We start from the raw sequence: 13,994 nt of genomic DNA, 5'->3' as shown, positions 1-13,994 counted from the left end.
CCATGTCCAGTTAATTTTTTTAATTTTTATTTTTGTAGAGATGTGGGGGAGAGGGGGTCTGGCTGTGTTGCCCAGGCTGGTCTCAAACTCCTGGGCTCAAACTATCCTCTGGCCTCAGCCTCCCAAAGTGATGGGATTGCAGGTGCAAGCCACCCTTCTGACTTGTCTTCCTTCAGAAAACACTGAATTGCTTGGTACTGTCTGGGTCTCCAGTACTTTATAAATAGGGATAATGTTGAAAAGACTAAATTAGTTAATACACATGAAACACCTACAATGGTGACTGCTGTTGTTGCCCTTCATTGAGGTGTGATCTGTGATGTAGTCTCTCCATCCTAGAACATCCCCAGCCCACGTCATGAACAGTTGGGCAACATCCCATGGGAAAGCCAAGGAGATAGGAAGCAATACCAATGCAGGAAAGAAAGCAAACAGCAGGGTGCCTACCATCCAGGGACCTCATGAAACTCTGGGGGCCCTTCCCAATTGCGTCTCTCTCTCATCTCCCTCAACCAGGGGCAACCACTTTCTTAACTTTTATGTTAGTCATTCTCATGCTTTACGGTTTTGCTATCTATGTATGAAATCTGAACAATAGACCAGCCTGGCCAACATGGGGAAACTCCAGCTCTACCAAAAAAACACAAAAATTAGCTGGGCATGGTGGCACACACCTGTAATCTCAGCTACTTGGGAGGCTGAGGCACAAGAATCACTTGAACCCAGAGTCAGAGGTTGCAGTGAGCCAAGATGGCACCACTACAGCCTGGGTGACAGAGTAAGACTGTCTCAAAAAAAGTCTGAACAATATATTGCTCAGTTTTGAAAAAGTTAGTAGCAAGCACAAACTCAGCAAAAAAAAGGGCTATATGGCCCCATTAGATGGAGGCCTAGGAGAGGAGAAGACAAGAGTTCTGCACTGGAAGCTGGCCTCAGCCTCCCTGAGAGCCTATAGGGGTCACTCCGGCTGTGAGAAGGCGAAGCCACAAAGCAGTTCCCGGAAGCACAAAGGTCAAGGCAGTCTGGCATTGGCAGCATTGCGGTATAGACCAGGACAGTTTTTTGGGAAGGAGCACAAGGAAGATAATTGCTTCTGTTTGAGACCGAGTTTGGCTCTTGTCACTCAGACTGGAGTGCAGTGGTGTGATCTTGGCTCACTGAAACCTCCGCCTCCCAGGTTCAAATGATTCTCCTGCCTCAGCCTCCTGAGTAGCTGAAATTACAGGCACCCAGCACCATACCCGACTAATTTTCGTATTTTTAGTAGAGACAGGGTTTCGCCATGTTGGCCAGGCTGATCTTGAACTCCTGACCTCAGGTGATCCGCCCACCTCGGCTTCCCAAAGTGCTGGGGATTACAGGTGTGAGCCACCGTGCCCGGCTAGATATTTGTTTTTAAACCTGGCATGGCCCAAATTGTCTTTATTCTACTCTCACACGTGTTTGATACTTTGGCTGAGTATAAAAGTCTGGACTGGATACCGTTTTCTTTCAAAATTGTAAAGGCATTTCTCTGTCATCTTTTTTTTTTTTTTTTTTTGAGATGGAGTTTAGCTCTTGTTGCCCAGGCTGGAGTACATAGTATGATCTCGGCTCACTGCAACCTCTGCCTCCCGGGTTCAAGCAAGTCTCCTGCCTCAGCCTCCCAAGTAGCTGGGATTACAGGCATGCATCCCCACACCCAGCTAATTTTGAATTTTTAGTAGAGACAGGATTTCACCATGTTGGCCAGCCTGGTCTCAAATTCCTGGCCTCAGGTGATCCACCCGCCTTGGCCTCCGAAAGTGCTGGGATTACAAACATTTTGCTTTCATCTTATTCTAGTGCTGTATTTAAAAATCTGGGTTGGCAGGGCACTGTGGCTCACACCTGTAATCCCACCACTTTGGGAGGCCAAGGCCAGCGAATTACTTGAGCTCAGGAGTTCAAGACCAGCCTGGCCAAGATGGTGAAACCCTATCTCTACTAAAAATGCAAAAATTAGCTCAGCATGGTGGTGCGCGCCTGTAATCCCAGCAGGTTGCAGTGAGCCAAGATCATGCCACTGCACTCCAGCCTAGGCTGGACCTGTTTGAGACCCTGTCTCAAACAAACAAACAAAAAATTAAAAAAAAAGAGAGAGAGAGAAAGAAATCTGACACCATTTGTCCTGATCCTGTGTATGTGATCTGTGTTTTTTTGTCTCCAGAAACTTGTGGAATCCTGTTTGACCTGAGTGCTCTAACATTTCATAATGAAGTGACTAAGTGTGAGTTTACTCTCATCCATGGGCTGGGCACTTAGTTTCAATCTGGAAATGTCTTCCCTTTATAGGATGCTTGCTTTATTATTTCTTTGACAAGATTTCTTCCTCTCCATTTCCCGTGTTCCTTCTGGGGCCACTAATCATCGAATGTTAGACCTACTGGGTTGGTCCTTGGCAATTTTCTTGACTCTTTCCAGCTCTTTACATTTTTACTCTTAATTTTGGGAGACTTCCTCAATTTTAACTTTCAGTTTCTATATGGAGTTTTATCTGTATTATCAAGTTTTTAATTTCCAAGAACTCCTTCCGGACTCTCATTGTATCGGGTCCAAATACGTCTTTCACAGTTATAAAACATTCAAATAAATATTTGTTGGGACTGAGCATGGTGGCCCACACCTGTAATCCTAGCACTTTGAGAGGCTGAGGCAGGAGGATTGCTTGAGCCTAGGAGTTTGAGACCAGCCTGGGCAATATGGCAAAACCCTGTCACTACCAAAAATACAAAAATTAGCTGCATGGTGGTAAGCATCTTTAATCACAGCGACCTGGGAGGCTGAGGTGGGAGGATGGCTTGAGCCTGGGAAGTGGCAGTTACAGTGAGCTGAGGTCACACCACTGTACTCCAGCATAGGTGACTCAGACCCTTTTTCAAATAAATAAATAAATATTTGTTGAACGGCATGAACAAGTGATTGGGACAGATGGTAGACGGAATCTACTTATATCTTTCAAATCCCTATTTAATCAAGAGCACCTATGTTTTATCCTCCCAACAGTACAAGTGCTACATTGAGAAGAGAAAGCAAATAATACGCATTGATATGCTATTCAGATTTTTTTTTCCTTTTTGTGGAGAACGGGGTCTTGCTATGTTGCCCAGGCAGGTCTCAAACTCCTGAGTTCAAGCTATTTTCCCACCTCTGCCTCCTTAAGTGTTGGGATTACAGTGTGAGCCACCGTGCCCAGTGCTATTCTTTTTTTTTTTTTTTTTCCTGAGACAGTCTTGCTCTTTTGCCCAGACTGGGGTGCAGTGGCACAATCTCAGCTCACTGCAACCTCCGCCTCCTGGGTTCAAGTGATTCTTCTGCCTCAGCCTCCCCAGTAGCTGGGATTACAGGCGCCCACCACTACACCCAGCTAATTTTTGTATTTTTAGTAGAGATGGGGTTTCACCATGTTGGCCAGGCTGGTCTTGAACTCCTGAGCTCAGGCAATCCGCCCGCCTCGGCCTCCCATAGTGCTGGGATTACAGGCATGAGCCACTGCACCCGGCCCAGATTTATTAAGCAATAGTGGTGCATTTCATGCACAGGTAGCAGCTAGTCTAGTAATAATTCTCCTCCACAAGTCATTGGGAAAAAGGCGGCAATTTTCTACTTTTCCTTTATGTTCAGAAGCATCAGCAATATACAACTCAATGTCCACACAGGTCTTTGTTACACAGCATGAGTCACAAAATGTTTGCCAACAGAGCAGGATAAGTTTTTGAGCTTGTAATAGCAAGAAACTGGTTTGAAGAAAATCTTGCCGTTATAAAATAAAGTGATTTTTTTGAAATGTGTTGTTGAGAGACATGATTTGTCATGTAGTTATTTATTGTATCAGTTATTTTGCCTGGTTACCCTGATCTCCCACCTCTAACCTCAAAACTAAACATTTTATTTGAGATCTGTTTATTTGCTTATCTGATTCTTGGCCATATATCTAATTTCTACATCCTCTTGGTCAGGATTTCGTGTGCATCTTAAGCTTGCTTCCTGTAAGTTATCCCCAACTGCCAAACATCTTATACAAAAAGAAGGTACAGTCTCTATCCCACCGCAAACTCTCCTATTTCTCATAGCTGAATCATCCTGTCACTCACTCATTTCATAACACTTAGCACTTGCAAACCAGGCATTAAGCTAGGTCTAATTTTGGTCTTCGCCCTTAAGGATCCCAGTGTGATGCTGTAAGGACCCAGTGAACACTGTTGAGCCCAGGAGCGAGGTGACTAATCCGTGAGCCAGGTGCTCTAAATATACAGTAAAGGGCCATTTAATTTTTCGCACCAACCTTAAAAGAGAAGGACTTTTATCACCATGTTTGCCAGATGAGGAAGCTGAGGCTCAAGGAGGTTCGGAACCTTGCCGGACCGAGTTGGCACTCCTGCCGAGACGAGGCTCTAAGCCCGGCTCCCAGAGCTCTTTCTCCCCCCATCAAGCTGCGTCCACGCGGTTAGGAAGCATCGCTTGGGCCTTGGGGATGGGCAGCGGCAAAGGAGAGCTTTTTCCCGTCCGATCGGGGGAAGAGCGCCCAGGGGAAAGGGGTTGTGGGTCCCGGCACGCGGCACTACGCTCCCCGTCCCCCGCCTCGTCTTTCTTCTGCTCGGCCCGTGGGGCTTCCGCTGCCCTGGGCTTGCAGCTGGGACTCATTTCCAGATCGGTCGAAGGCAGGTCTTCCTTCTAGGGACCGGTAGCTCAGAGGAAGGACCGGCGGCAACCGCTGCCCCGTCCGAAACTGCGTCTCCTTTTTCATTCTGAAATGAAATTCGTAGTTGGTTACAACGGGGCTCGCCAGCACGATTTACAAACAAGACGAGCGCTCGCTGCAATCACATGAAGAGAAAAGGAAAGGACTAATTCATAATGCGGTCACTAGAGCCTCAATATGCCCAGGGGAGCACCCGCCGAGCGACAGCGGGAACAGAGCATCGCGGACTCTGCAGGGAGTGTGGCCCCCCCGCAGGCGCGTGCACAGGCTCGCACTCTGGAGAGCCGCGCATCTCAGCTGTGCGCGCGGTCCTTGCCGCCCCAAACTCCCGCAGCGAACAACGCGTCCCGGGGGCGGCCCCGCGCTGCTCTTGGAGGCGGCGGAAAAGGCGCGTCCGTGGCTTGGGGGACAGAGGCGGGGTCGGGGGCGAAGGGAGGCGGCTCCTGGGGCCCAGAAAGCTGGCGAGGAGGAGGAACCTCCCCCCACCTCCACTCCCCCTCTCCGAACCGTGAAGACACTGCCCCGGCACAAAGCGTCTCTACCCGTTCTAGGCACACCTGTTTCTGTAGAAAACGTGTTTTGTGCTCACGAGGGAGGGCTTTGGGCACACAGCCCATTCATACGCTGGACACTGCATGTTTATTTGTGTGAAAAGAATACCTCCTTATTACTAGACACCTGCAATCAATCCCTCCACCCTCAGAAGATCACTGTAAATATTTAGGGATCCACCCTTTGAAACTTTTCCGAGGCATGTGATGCACAGACACACACACGTAATGGGAGTAAGCCATAGCATGTTTTTTTTTTTTCTTTTTTTGAGAAGTTTTATTCTGTTGCCCAGGCTGGAGTGCAGTGGTGTGATCTCAGCTCACTGCAACCTCCACCTCCCGGATTCAAGCGATTCTCCTGCCTCAGCCTCCTGAGTAGCTGGGATCACAGGCATGCACCACCACGCCCAGCTAATTTTTTTTTTTTTTTTTTGTATTTTTAGTAGACACGGGGTTTCACCATGTTGGCCAGGCTGGTCTCGAACTCCTGACCTCAGGTGATCTGCCTGCCTCGGCCTCCCAGAGTGTTGGGATTACAGGCGTGAGCCATCGCGCCCATCCAGCAACCACTTTTAAAACAAATCCTTAACCATGAACACACATTTTTAAGCACATGGTTTTACAGATGCTGGTGAAAATGGGGAGAAAAGGGAACTCTGATATGCTGTTGGGTAAACTAGCACAGCTGCTATGGAGAATAACATGGAGGTTCCTCAGAAAACTACAAGTAGAACTACTCACATGATCTAGCAATCCCATTACTTAAAATCTATCCAAAGGAAAGGAAATCATTATATCAAAGAGACATCTGCACCCTCGTGTTTATAGCTGCACTATTCAGAATAGCCAATATAGAATTGACCTATGTGTCCAACAATAGATGAATTAATAAGGAAAACGTGGTATATGTACACAATGGAATGCTATTCGGCCATAAAAAAAAATGAAATCCTGTCATTCTCAGCAACTTGGATGGAATTGGAGGATATTAAGTGAAATAAGCCAGGCACAGAAAGATAAACACCACATGTTCTCAGTCACATGTGGAACCTAGAAAAAGTTGATCTAATGGAAGTAAAAGGTAGAACAGAGGATGCTAGAGGCTGGGAAGGGGAGGGGAAGGTGGCGATAGGGAGGGATTTGTTAAAGGATTCGAGATTATAGCCAGACGGGAGGACTAAGTACTAGGGTTTCACACCACTGTAGGGTGACTACAGTTAACAATAATAGACCAGGCGTGGTGGCTCATGCCTGTAATCCCAGCACTTTGGGAGGCCAAGGCAGGCAGATTGCTTGAGCTCAGGAGCTTGAGAACATGGTGAAACCCCCACTCTACTAAAATACAAAAAATTTGCTGGGCTTGGTGGTGTGCACCTGTAATCCCAGCTATTTGGGAGGCTGAGGCAGGAGAATTGTTTGACCCAGGAGGTGGAGGTTGCAGTGAGCTGAGATGGCGCCATTGCACTCCAGCCTGGGTGACAGAGCAAGACTCAGTCACACACACACACAAAATAACAATAGTAATAATATATAGTTTCAAATAGCTAGAGGGAGGATTGAACCTTCCCAACACAAATAAATGATAAATGTTTGAGATGATGGATATGCTAATTACCCTAATCTGAAATTATACATCTTATGTATGAAACATGACTGTGCACCCTACGAATATGTACAATTATTATTTGTTAATTAAAATAATACAACTTTAAAACACATGGTCTTAAACATTATTGTTTTTGCACACTCTGAAGCATATATTTTGCATCCTGACATCATGTCATAAGTGAAAAGATAACAGAGACTTTTGTTATTACTGCTCCAAATGCATGAATGCTCAATAACCTGTGATCTATTTTTCGTAATTCACGTTTATAAAAAGTAACTTTGGAACTTCAGTCATTGTCAGCTAGCAGACAGTTTTTCCTGCTCCACGATTAAATAAGTCAGTATTTTTGGAAGTATTGTACAAGTTGTTTGGGAGCTCCCTACACATTGTCACTGGATAAGAAGACCTGAAACCCAGCCGTGTGTGATGGCTCACACATATAATCCCAGCACTTTGGGAGGCCGAGGTGGGCAGATCACCTGAGGTCAGGAGTTCGAGACCAGCATGGCCAACATGGTGAAACCCCGTCTCTACTAAAAATACAAAAATTAACTGGCCATGGTGGCACGCACCTGTGGTCCCAGCTACTCAGTAGGCTGAGGCAGGAGAATCACTGGAACCTGGGGCGGGGAGGCTGCAGTGAGCCGAGATGGCGCCACTGCACTCCAGCCTGGGTGACAGAGCAAAACTCTTTCTCAAAAACAAACAAACAAATAAAAACCCTGAAACTTGTCTTTCAGCAGAGGGATTTTAGTGAGTTAGTATCAAGGGGTCATCACTTCCTTTTCTCCTTGGATAACTGACACAAGACAGGAAGACTAAGGGCTCTTTCTGATATCTGAAGATCACTTTCAGGAAACCCATTCTGTTGGTGTTTCTTAAGGTGTGATAAAGCTTGTCCAGCCTCCACACTGTATAAAGTTCTCCTTTATACACCCTTGTATCAGCAGAGCTGCCCTGTAGGTAGGATTCTTACTCCCACGTGGCCAGTGAGTAGCAAGCAAGGCCCCAAGTAAGGTCTTTGGGTGCTGTCTGTTCTTTCATGAGAGTCACTTTGATATGAGAAAGGGGTTGGGGAAAGACGCCTGAGTCTGGGCATGGGCTGGGAGGGAAGCACATTTAGGGTGCTGAAACCACATCTTATTTCCTGTGCCATTTTGCTCAGGGCCAGCCCGAAGTGAGAATGGCTTTTCTCGGTCAATTCCTAGTTTTGCCACCATCATCCTTACACCCGAATCCTAGTAAGTCTATTCTCCACTGAACTGAGCTGAGTGCAGCTGACAGTAGGCACGGCGGTGCCCCATTTGCCACCCCAGGGAGGCCTAGCAGCGGCGAGTGTGTGGCCACGGCCCCTGCACTCTCCCAGCAAACCCACGGGGGCCTCGGTGCGGACAGAGACCCGGTGTGCAGAGGCCGCAGCCCCTGCACGCTGGGCCACGGGGGTTTCGGCGGGGAGGAGCTTGTACTGGGGGTGGGCGGGGAGGAGCCCGGACGGCGGGAGCGGCTGCGGCGCGCCGGCGCCCTCGGAGCCGCGTGCTGGGGGTCGTAGGGACCTACCGCGCTCAGCCAGACATTCAGGCGCTCGGACAAACATGGTCTATAACCCAGGAAAGGGGAGCAGGGCCACTCCCGCGGGCGGCCCCAGCGATGAACCGGACGCCGCCACCCTGCCGGGAAAAAGGCAGTGGCGGTCAGGCCGCGCTGTCTCTTTAAGACCGTGTTCCTACTAACACTGCCGGTGAGTAACCTGGCCCTGGGTCCCGGGAGACATCCCGAGGTGGGATGGGCTCTGGGCTTCCTACGGATAGATGGGTGAGAGTACAAATCTCTGGGCGTGGAATTTGGGGAAGTTATGAATGGGGGGAGGGGCGGGTTCCGATCTGAGCCAAAGCCCCCAGGTACCTTGTACATTTTAACAGGACTCCTGGAGAGGGCGGGGAGACGAAGCAAGGCCAAGTTCCAAAGGGATGAGAGTCCCAGCTGGCTTCAGCATCCACACGGCATAGTCCTTCATGAATCTTGGTAAGCGCGGTAGCTTGTGCATTGGGGTGAATGGCAGAAGCTCGGGCTTCACGGGTGGGTGGGGAGGCAGTGGAACTGACCACTGCCGGCTGTCAGGTAGGCCTTGGGCACCCGGTTCTGCAGACAGTTTTCTGAACTAAGAAGTGAAGCTAGCCTGCCCACCACACACGAGGTATCCACTAGCCCCTTAGGAGCAGAGAGGGCACCGTAGCAAGCAGCTGGTGGCACTGTGCCTCCCTTGCGCTCCCTGGGCAGAGAGGGAGAGGCTGAGTGATGAGGCTCACTTCATTTTGGGTGAGCAGAATGAAGACTGTGAAGTCACAGAGGAAGTGGAATGCTACAACTGGCTGCCGGGGCAGAGGAAAGTTGTCCCCCAGGCAGGCTCAGGGCTTTCTGGCTATGAAAGGGAGCCTCTGGGATCAGCAGGGCATATCTGGTGCTCATGGTTGACTGATGAGTCGGGTGAGGCCACCCTACCACAAGGGTCCCCCTCCCCATCCTACACAGGAATGAAAACAGTCCCATGTCCACTTTCTGGAAGCCTAAATACCACCCACACCATGTGGAAGGAAAGCAGGAGAGAGACTGAGTGGCACATCCTGTCGCCGTCTTTTCTCTCGAACCTCCTCCAAGGCCGACCACCCTTGCTGTGTCCAAGCCAAGCTCTGTGGGCTTTCTGTTCCTCCTGAGTAGTTGATTTTCAGAATTTGGGGTACCAGGGCTCTAGGGAATGTGAGCTAGAGAGCAGATGAGTCTGGAAGATGACCACTGACTCCTACTCTCCTACTTCTCCAGATGCAGAGGCCTCCATGGCTGTGATAAGCCTGCTGTTCTTGGCAGTGATGTATGTTGTTCACCACCCTCTGATGGTCAGTGATCGGATGGACCTGGACACATTAGCCAGGAGTCGGCAGCTGGAGAAGCGAATGAGCGAGGAGATGCGCCTGCTAGAGATGGAGTTTGAAGAGAGAAAGCGAGCGGCTGAGCAGAGGCAGAAGGCAGAGAACTTATGGACAGGAGACTCATCCAGCGACCAGTTAGTGCTGGGGAAGAAAGACATGGGGTGGCCGTTCCAGGCCGATGGCCAGGAGGGGCCTCTGGGCTGGATGCTGGGAAACCTGTGGAACACTGGCCTCTTTTGCCTTTTTCTCGTCTTTGAGCTCCTGCGACAGAACATGCAGCATGAGCCGGCCTTTGATTCCAGCAGTGAGGAGGAGGAGGAGGAAGTCCGTGTTGTCCCTGTCACCTCTTACAACTGGCTTACTGACTTCCCCTCCCAGGAGGCCCTGGACTCCTTTTACAAACACTATGTCCAAAATGCCATCCGTGACCTGCCTTGCACCTGTGAGTTTGTGGAGAGTTTTGTGGATGATCTCATTGAGGCCTGTCGGGTGCTCAGCCGCCAGGAGGCTCACCCACAATTGGAAGACTGCCTGGGCATTGGGGCTGCCTTTGAGAAATGGGGAACCCTCCATGAGACCCAGAAATTTGATATCCTGGTGCCCATTGTCCCCCCACAGGGCACCATGTTTGTCCTGGAGATGAGGGACCTGGCCCTGGGCCGCCGCTGTGGCTGTGTGCTGGTGGAGTCAGAATGTGTGTGCAAGCGTGAGAAACGCCTAGGGGACGTGCTGTGCCTGGTGCACCACCACAGGGACTCCTCGGCAGTCTTGGGGAAGTGTAGTAGCTCCATCAAGGCAGCTCTCTGCACCGGCTTCCACCTAGACGTGTGCAAGACTGTGCAGTGGTTCCGGAACATGATGGGCAATGCCTGGGCCCTTGTGGCCCACAAGTATGACTTTAAACTCAGTCTCCCACCGTCTACCACCTCCTGCAAGCTCAGGCTGGACTATCGCTCAGGCCGTTTTCTCTCAATCCACTTGGTCCTGGGGGTGCAACGAGAAGACACCTTGGTCTACCTGGTGAGTCAGGCTCCTGACCAGGAGCAGCTCACCGGTGTGGACTGGCCTGAGTCCTTTGTGGCCTGTGAGCACTTGTTCCTGAAGCTGGTGGGGCGCTTTGCCCCCGAGAACACCTGTCACCTCAAGTGCCTCCAGATCATTTTAAGTCTCCGGCAGCATCAGAGCTTACCCCATGGAGCATCCCGCCCCATCCTCACTTCTTACCACTTTAAAACAGCTCTCATGCACCTCTTGCTACGGCTGCCCCTCACAGACTGGGCCCACAACATGCTCTCTCAGCGGCTCCAGGACATTCTCTGGTTCTTGGGCCGTAGCCTCCAGCAAAGGTCCCTCCATCATTTCCTCATTGGTAACACTTTTCTGCCCCTGACCATCCCGATCCCTAAGACATTTAGGAATGCTGAGCCTGTCAATCTCTTCCAACACCTGGTGCTCAACCCCAAGGCACATTCACAGGCAGTGGAAGAGTTCCAAAACCTTCTGACCCAGGTGAAAACTCTGCCTCGTGCCCCACTGGCTGCAGCACCTTGATGTAAAGACCATTTAAAAAAAAACAGAGGAAGGTATTTCTAATTCCTTGGGCTATAAAAGTGTTTATTTTTTAGATACATCAGTGGTATATGTGACCTTCACCTTGCCAGTGGGGGCTATGATGAGACACCTTAAGGAGTGTGTGAGGTGGTCATGAGGATGGGCCTAATGACCCTGCAGGGCCTAGTCAAGGATGGGTCATCTGAGGTTTTCTTCTGCTAACTTTCATCATGACCCAAAGAAGGTCCAGGGAAACGGATGTTATGGGAGGATCTTGCTGCTCAGGAGGTGAGATCCAGAGGGGTACTGTGAAGTTGTGTTTTTGTATCAACACTGGAAGTGAGAGAACCAGAGAATACCTTTATTCCAGCTTATTCCTTTTTGTGATTGACTTTCAGTATGTTCCTTGTGAATTGGTTTCCTTGTTGAACTGTTAGCTTAATTCTCATCCGAGCTGGTGGCACTTCATTTTATCCCAAATACTGTGATGGGCAACTTCTCATATTTTAGGATCTAATTTTTCAAACCTTCACTATTTTGAAAACATAACCAAGGCCGGGCACGGTGGCTCACGCCTGTTAATCCCAGCACTTTGGGAGGCCAAGGTGGGTGTATCACCTGAGTTCAGGAGTTCAAGACCACCCCGGGCAACATGGTGAAACCCTGTCTCTGCTAAAATACAAAAAATTAGCCGGGCATGGTGGCGCGTACCTGCAGTCCCAGCTACTTGGGAGGCTGAGGCATGAGAATCACTTAAGCCCCAGTGGTGGAGGTTGCAGTGAGCCGAGATCGCACCACTACACTTCAGCTTGGGCTACAGAGTGAGAATCTGTCTCAAAAAAAAATATGTGTGTATATACACACACATATTATATATATATATATATAAAACCAAGATGTTTACATTCCCTTTTCTTAGTTTAGCCCTATTTTCATATGACAATAGAGTTTTTATGCATCTGAAAAAACTACTTAATTTATTCGCATTGATTCACAAATATTAAGTCAAAAGTAACCTGTCTCATAGTTGAGATAATGTATTTACTATAATAATGAAATGGCTAACATCTGATGACCTTTTTAGTGACTGGAGGCAACATTATAAAGGCCTTCACAAGGACAATCTTTTTGGGGGCTCTGAGATGAACAATTACTTTGTTTCTTGTGGGGAGCCACTTGTTAAGTGTAAAGAAGGTTTAGCTGCCATGTTTAGCTGTGCTTTTTCTGTCTGGTCATGCCTCCTTTGTATTTTTATTTTTTTTCAAAAATGACAAAGGGATTACTTGAATCGTGTTTGTGGTTTTGAAAGAGGGGTCATCACAATCCAAGCTCATTGCCAGGTTTGTATAGGAAAGGATTGGGAAGCAGTCCAACTCTAAAATTGTGATTCTAGAGATATAATTGGTGTATTTTTCCCTTTTTTCAAAACCATGGGATGCTGAGGAGGAGTGCTAAGAAATGCAACTATAGTTATGGGTGTGGTTGTTTTGGAAACGCCAATGCTGTTCTATCTGCACTGCCAAGAAGATCTGCTGGGGAGGGTAACCTGTCCCCACTGAACTTGACCTCAGCAGGGATCAGATGCTGGCCATTACGGGCTTCAGTCATAGAATACACACCCTCTCCTCCAGCAAAAATAAATTTAAAATGTCCCAAAGCCGGGTGTAGTGGCTCACACCTGTAATCCCAGCACTCTGGGGAGGCTGAGGTGGGCAGATCACACGAGCCCAGGAGTTCAAGACCAGCCTGGGCAACATGTCGCGATCCCATCTCTACAAAAAATTAGCTGGGCATGGTGGTGTACACCTGTGGTCCCTGCTACTCTGGAGGTTGAGGCAGAAAGACTGCTTGAGCCCAGGAAGTCAAGGCTGTAGTGAGCTATGATAGTGTCACTGTGCTCCAGCAACCTGGGCAAAAAAGTGAGACTATGTCTCAAAAATAAATAAATAAATAAATAAAATTAAAAAAAATAAGTTTCCCAGAAGCTGATGCCAGTCAATAGTTGGGGCTCCTAGTGCACAATAGCTACTGTGTTCCTATGTTGCCTGCATCTGTCAGGTACTGCTTTCAATGCAAGATGCAATCATGGTTGGTTCCCTGCTGGTGGGATTTTAGTGTTTTAGGAACATCCATATACTTTTTGTTTAGAAAATTATTTGCTGATGTTTTAAGTTAAAGTCAATAAAGGAGGCTATTTTCTGTATACATTGGAATCTATGCAGTAACACACTCAGCAGTTCAGCATTCTCACATGCCTGTTCCCAAGAAGTTCATGTTACCCTGATAGCTCCATTCGGTACATCCTGGTATTTCTCAGTGTACTTGGAACTAGTCTGCCTTGTGGTTTCCCAGTGGCATGGCCAGTAGCCAGAAAAGAATAAGCAACATCTAGGTGATTAATTTTCATGGTGCCCAAACCAAAATATCAGCCAAATTAGAAGATCTCAGTGGTTGCAAACAACGTGCATAAACTCTAAAAGTCTTCTCAGGTAGAAAGAAGGTGGTATGATTTCTAGGAGTGCATGGTTGTTTCTAGTCTAATAGATAAAAAAGAAAATAAAGGCCGGGCATGGTGGCTTATGCCTGTAATCCCAGCACTTTGGGAGGCCGAGGTGAGCGGATCACTTGAGGTCAAGAGT

General features: G+C 48.5%; 1 protein-coding gene across 2 annotated transcripts; it reads left to right on the top strand.

Annotated features, from left to right (window-relative positions):
• Positions 1-8,349: 8,349 nt before the first annotated feature.
• ITPRIPL1 (ITPRIP like 1) lies at positions 8,350-13,558 on the top strand. Of its 2 annotated transcripts, XM_063617691.1 has the most exons (3): positions 8,350-8,618; positions 8,800-8,902; positions 9,698-13,558. In XM_063617691.1, exons 2-3 carry the CDS (start codon positions 8,893-8,895, stop codon positions 11,353-11,355), a joined length of 1,668 nt encoding a protein of 555 aa, XP_063473761.1. In that variant the 5' UTR covers positions 8,350-8,618; positions 8,800-8,892; the 3' UTR covers positions 11,356-13,558. The 2 variants fall into 2 exon arrangements, with proteins under 2 accessions (XP_063473761.1, XP_055097283.1); XM_055241308.2 differs by lacking the exons at positions 8,350-8,618; positions 8,800-8,902 and adding an exon at positions 9,251-9,364.
• The last annotated feature ends 436 nt before the right edge of the window (positions 13,559-13,994 follow it).

Source organism: Symphalangus syndactylus, chromosome 14, assembly GCF_028878055.3.
Source record: "Symphalangus syndactylus isolate Jambi chromosome 14, NHGRI_mSymSyn1-v2.1_pri, whole genome shotgun sequence".
Lineage (NCBI taxonomy): Eukaryota > Metazoa > Chordata > Mammalia > Primates > Hylobatidae > Symphalangus > Symphalangus syndactylus.
The sequence above is the reverse complement of the archived record's forward strand: the minus strand, read 5'-3'. Positions and strand labels throughout refer to the sequence as shown.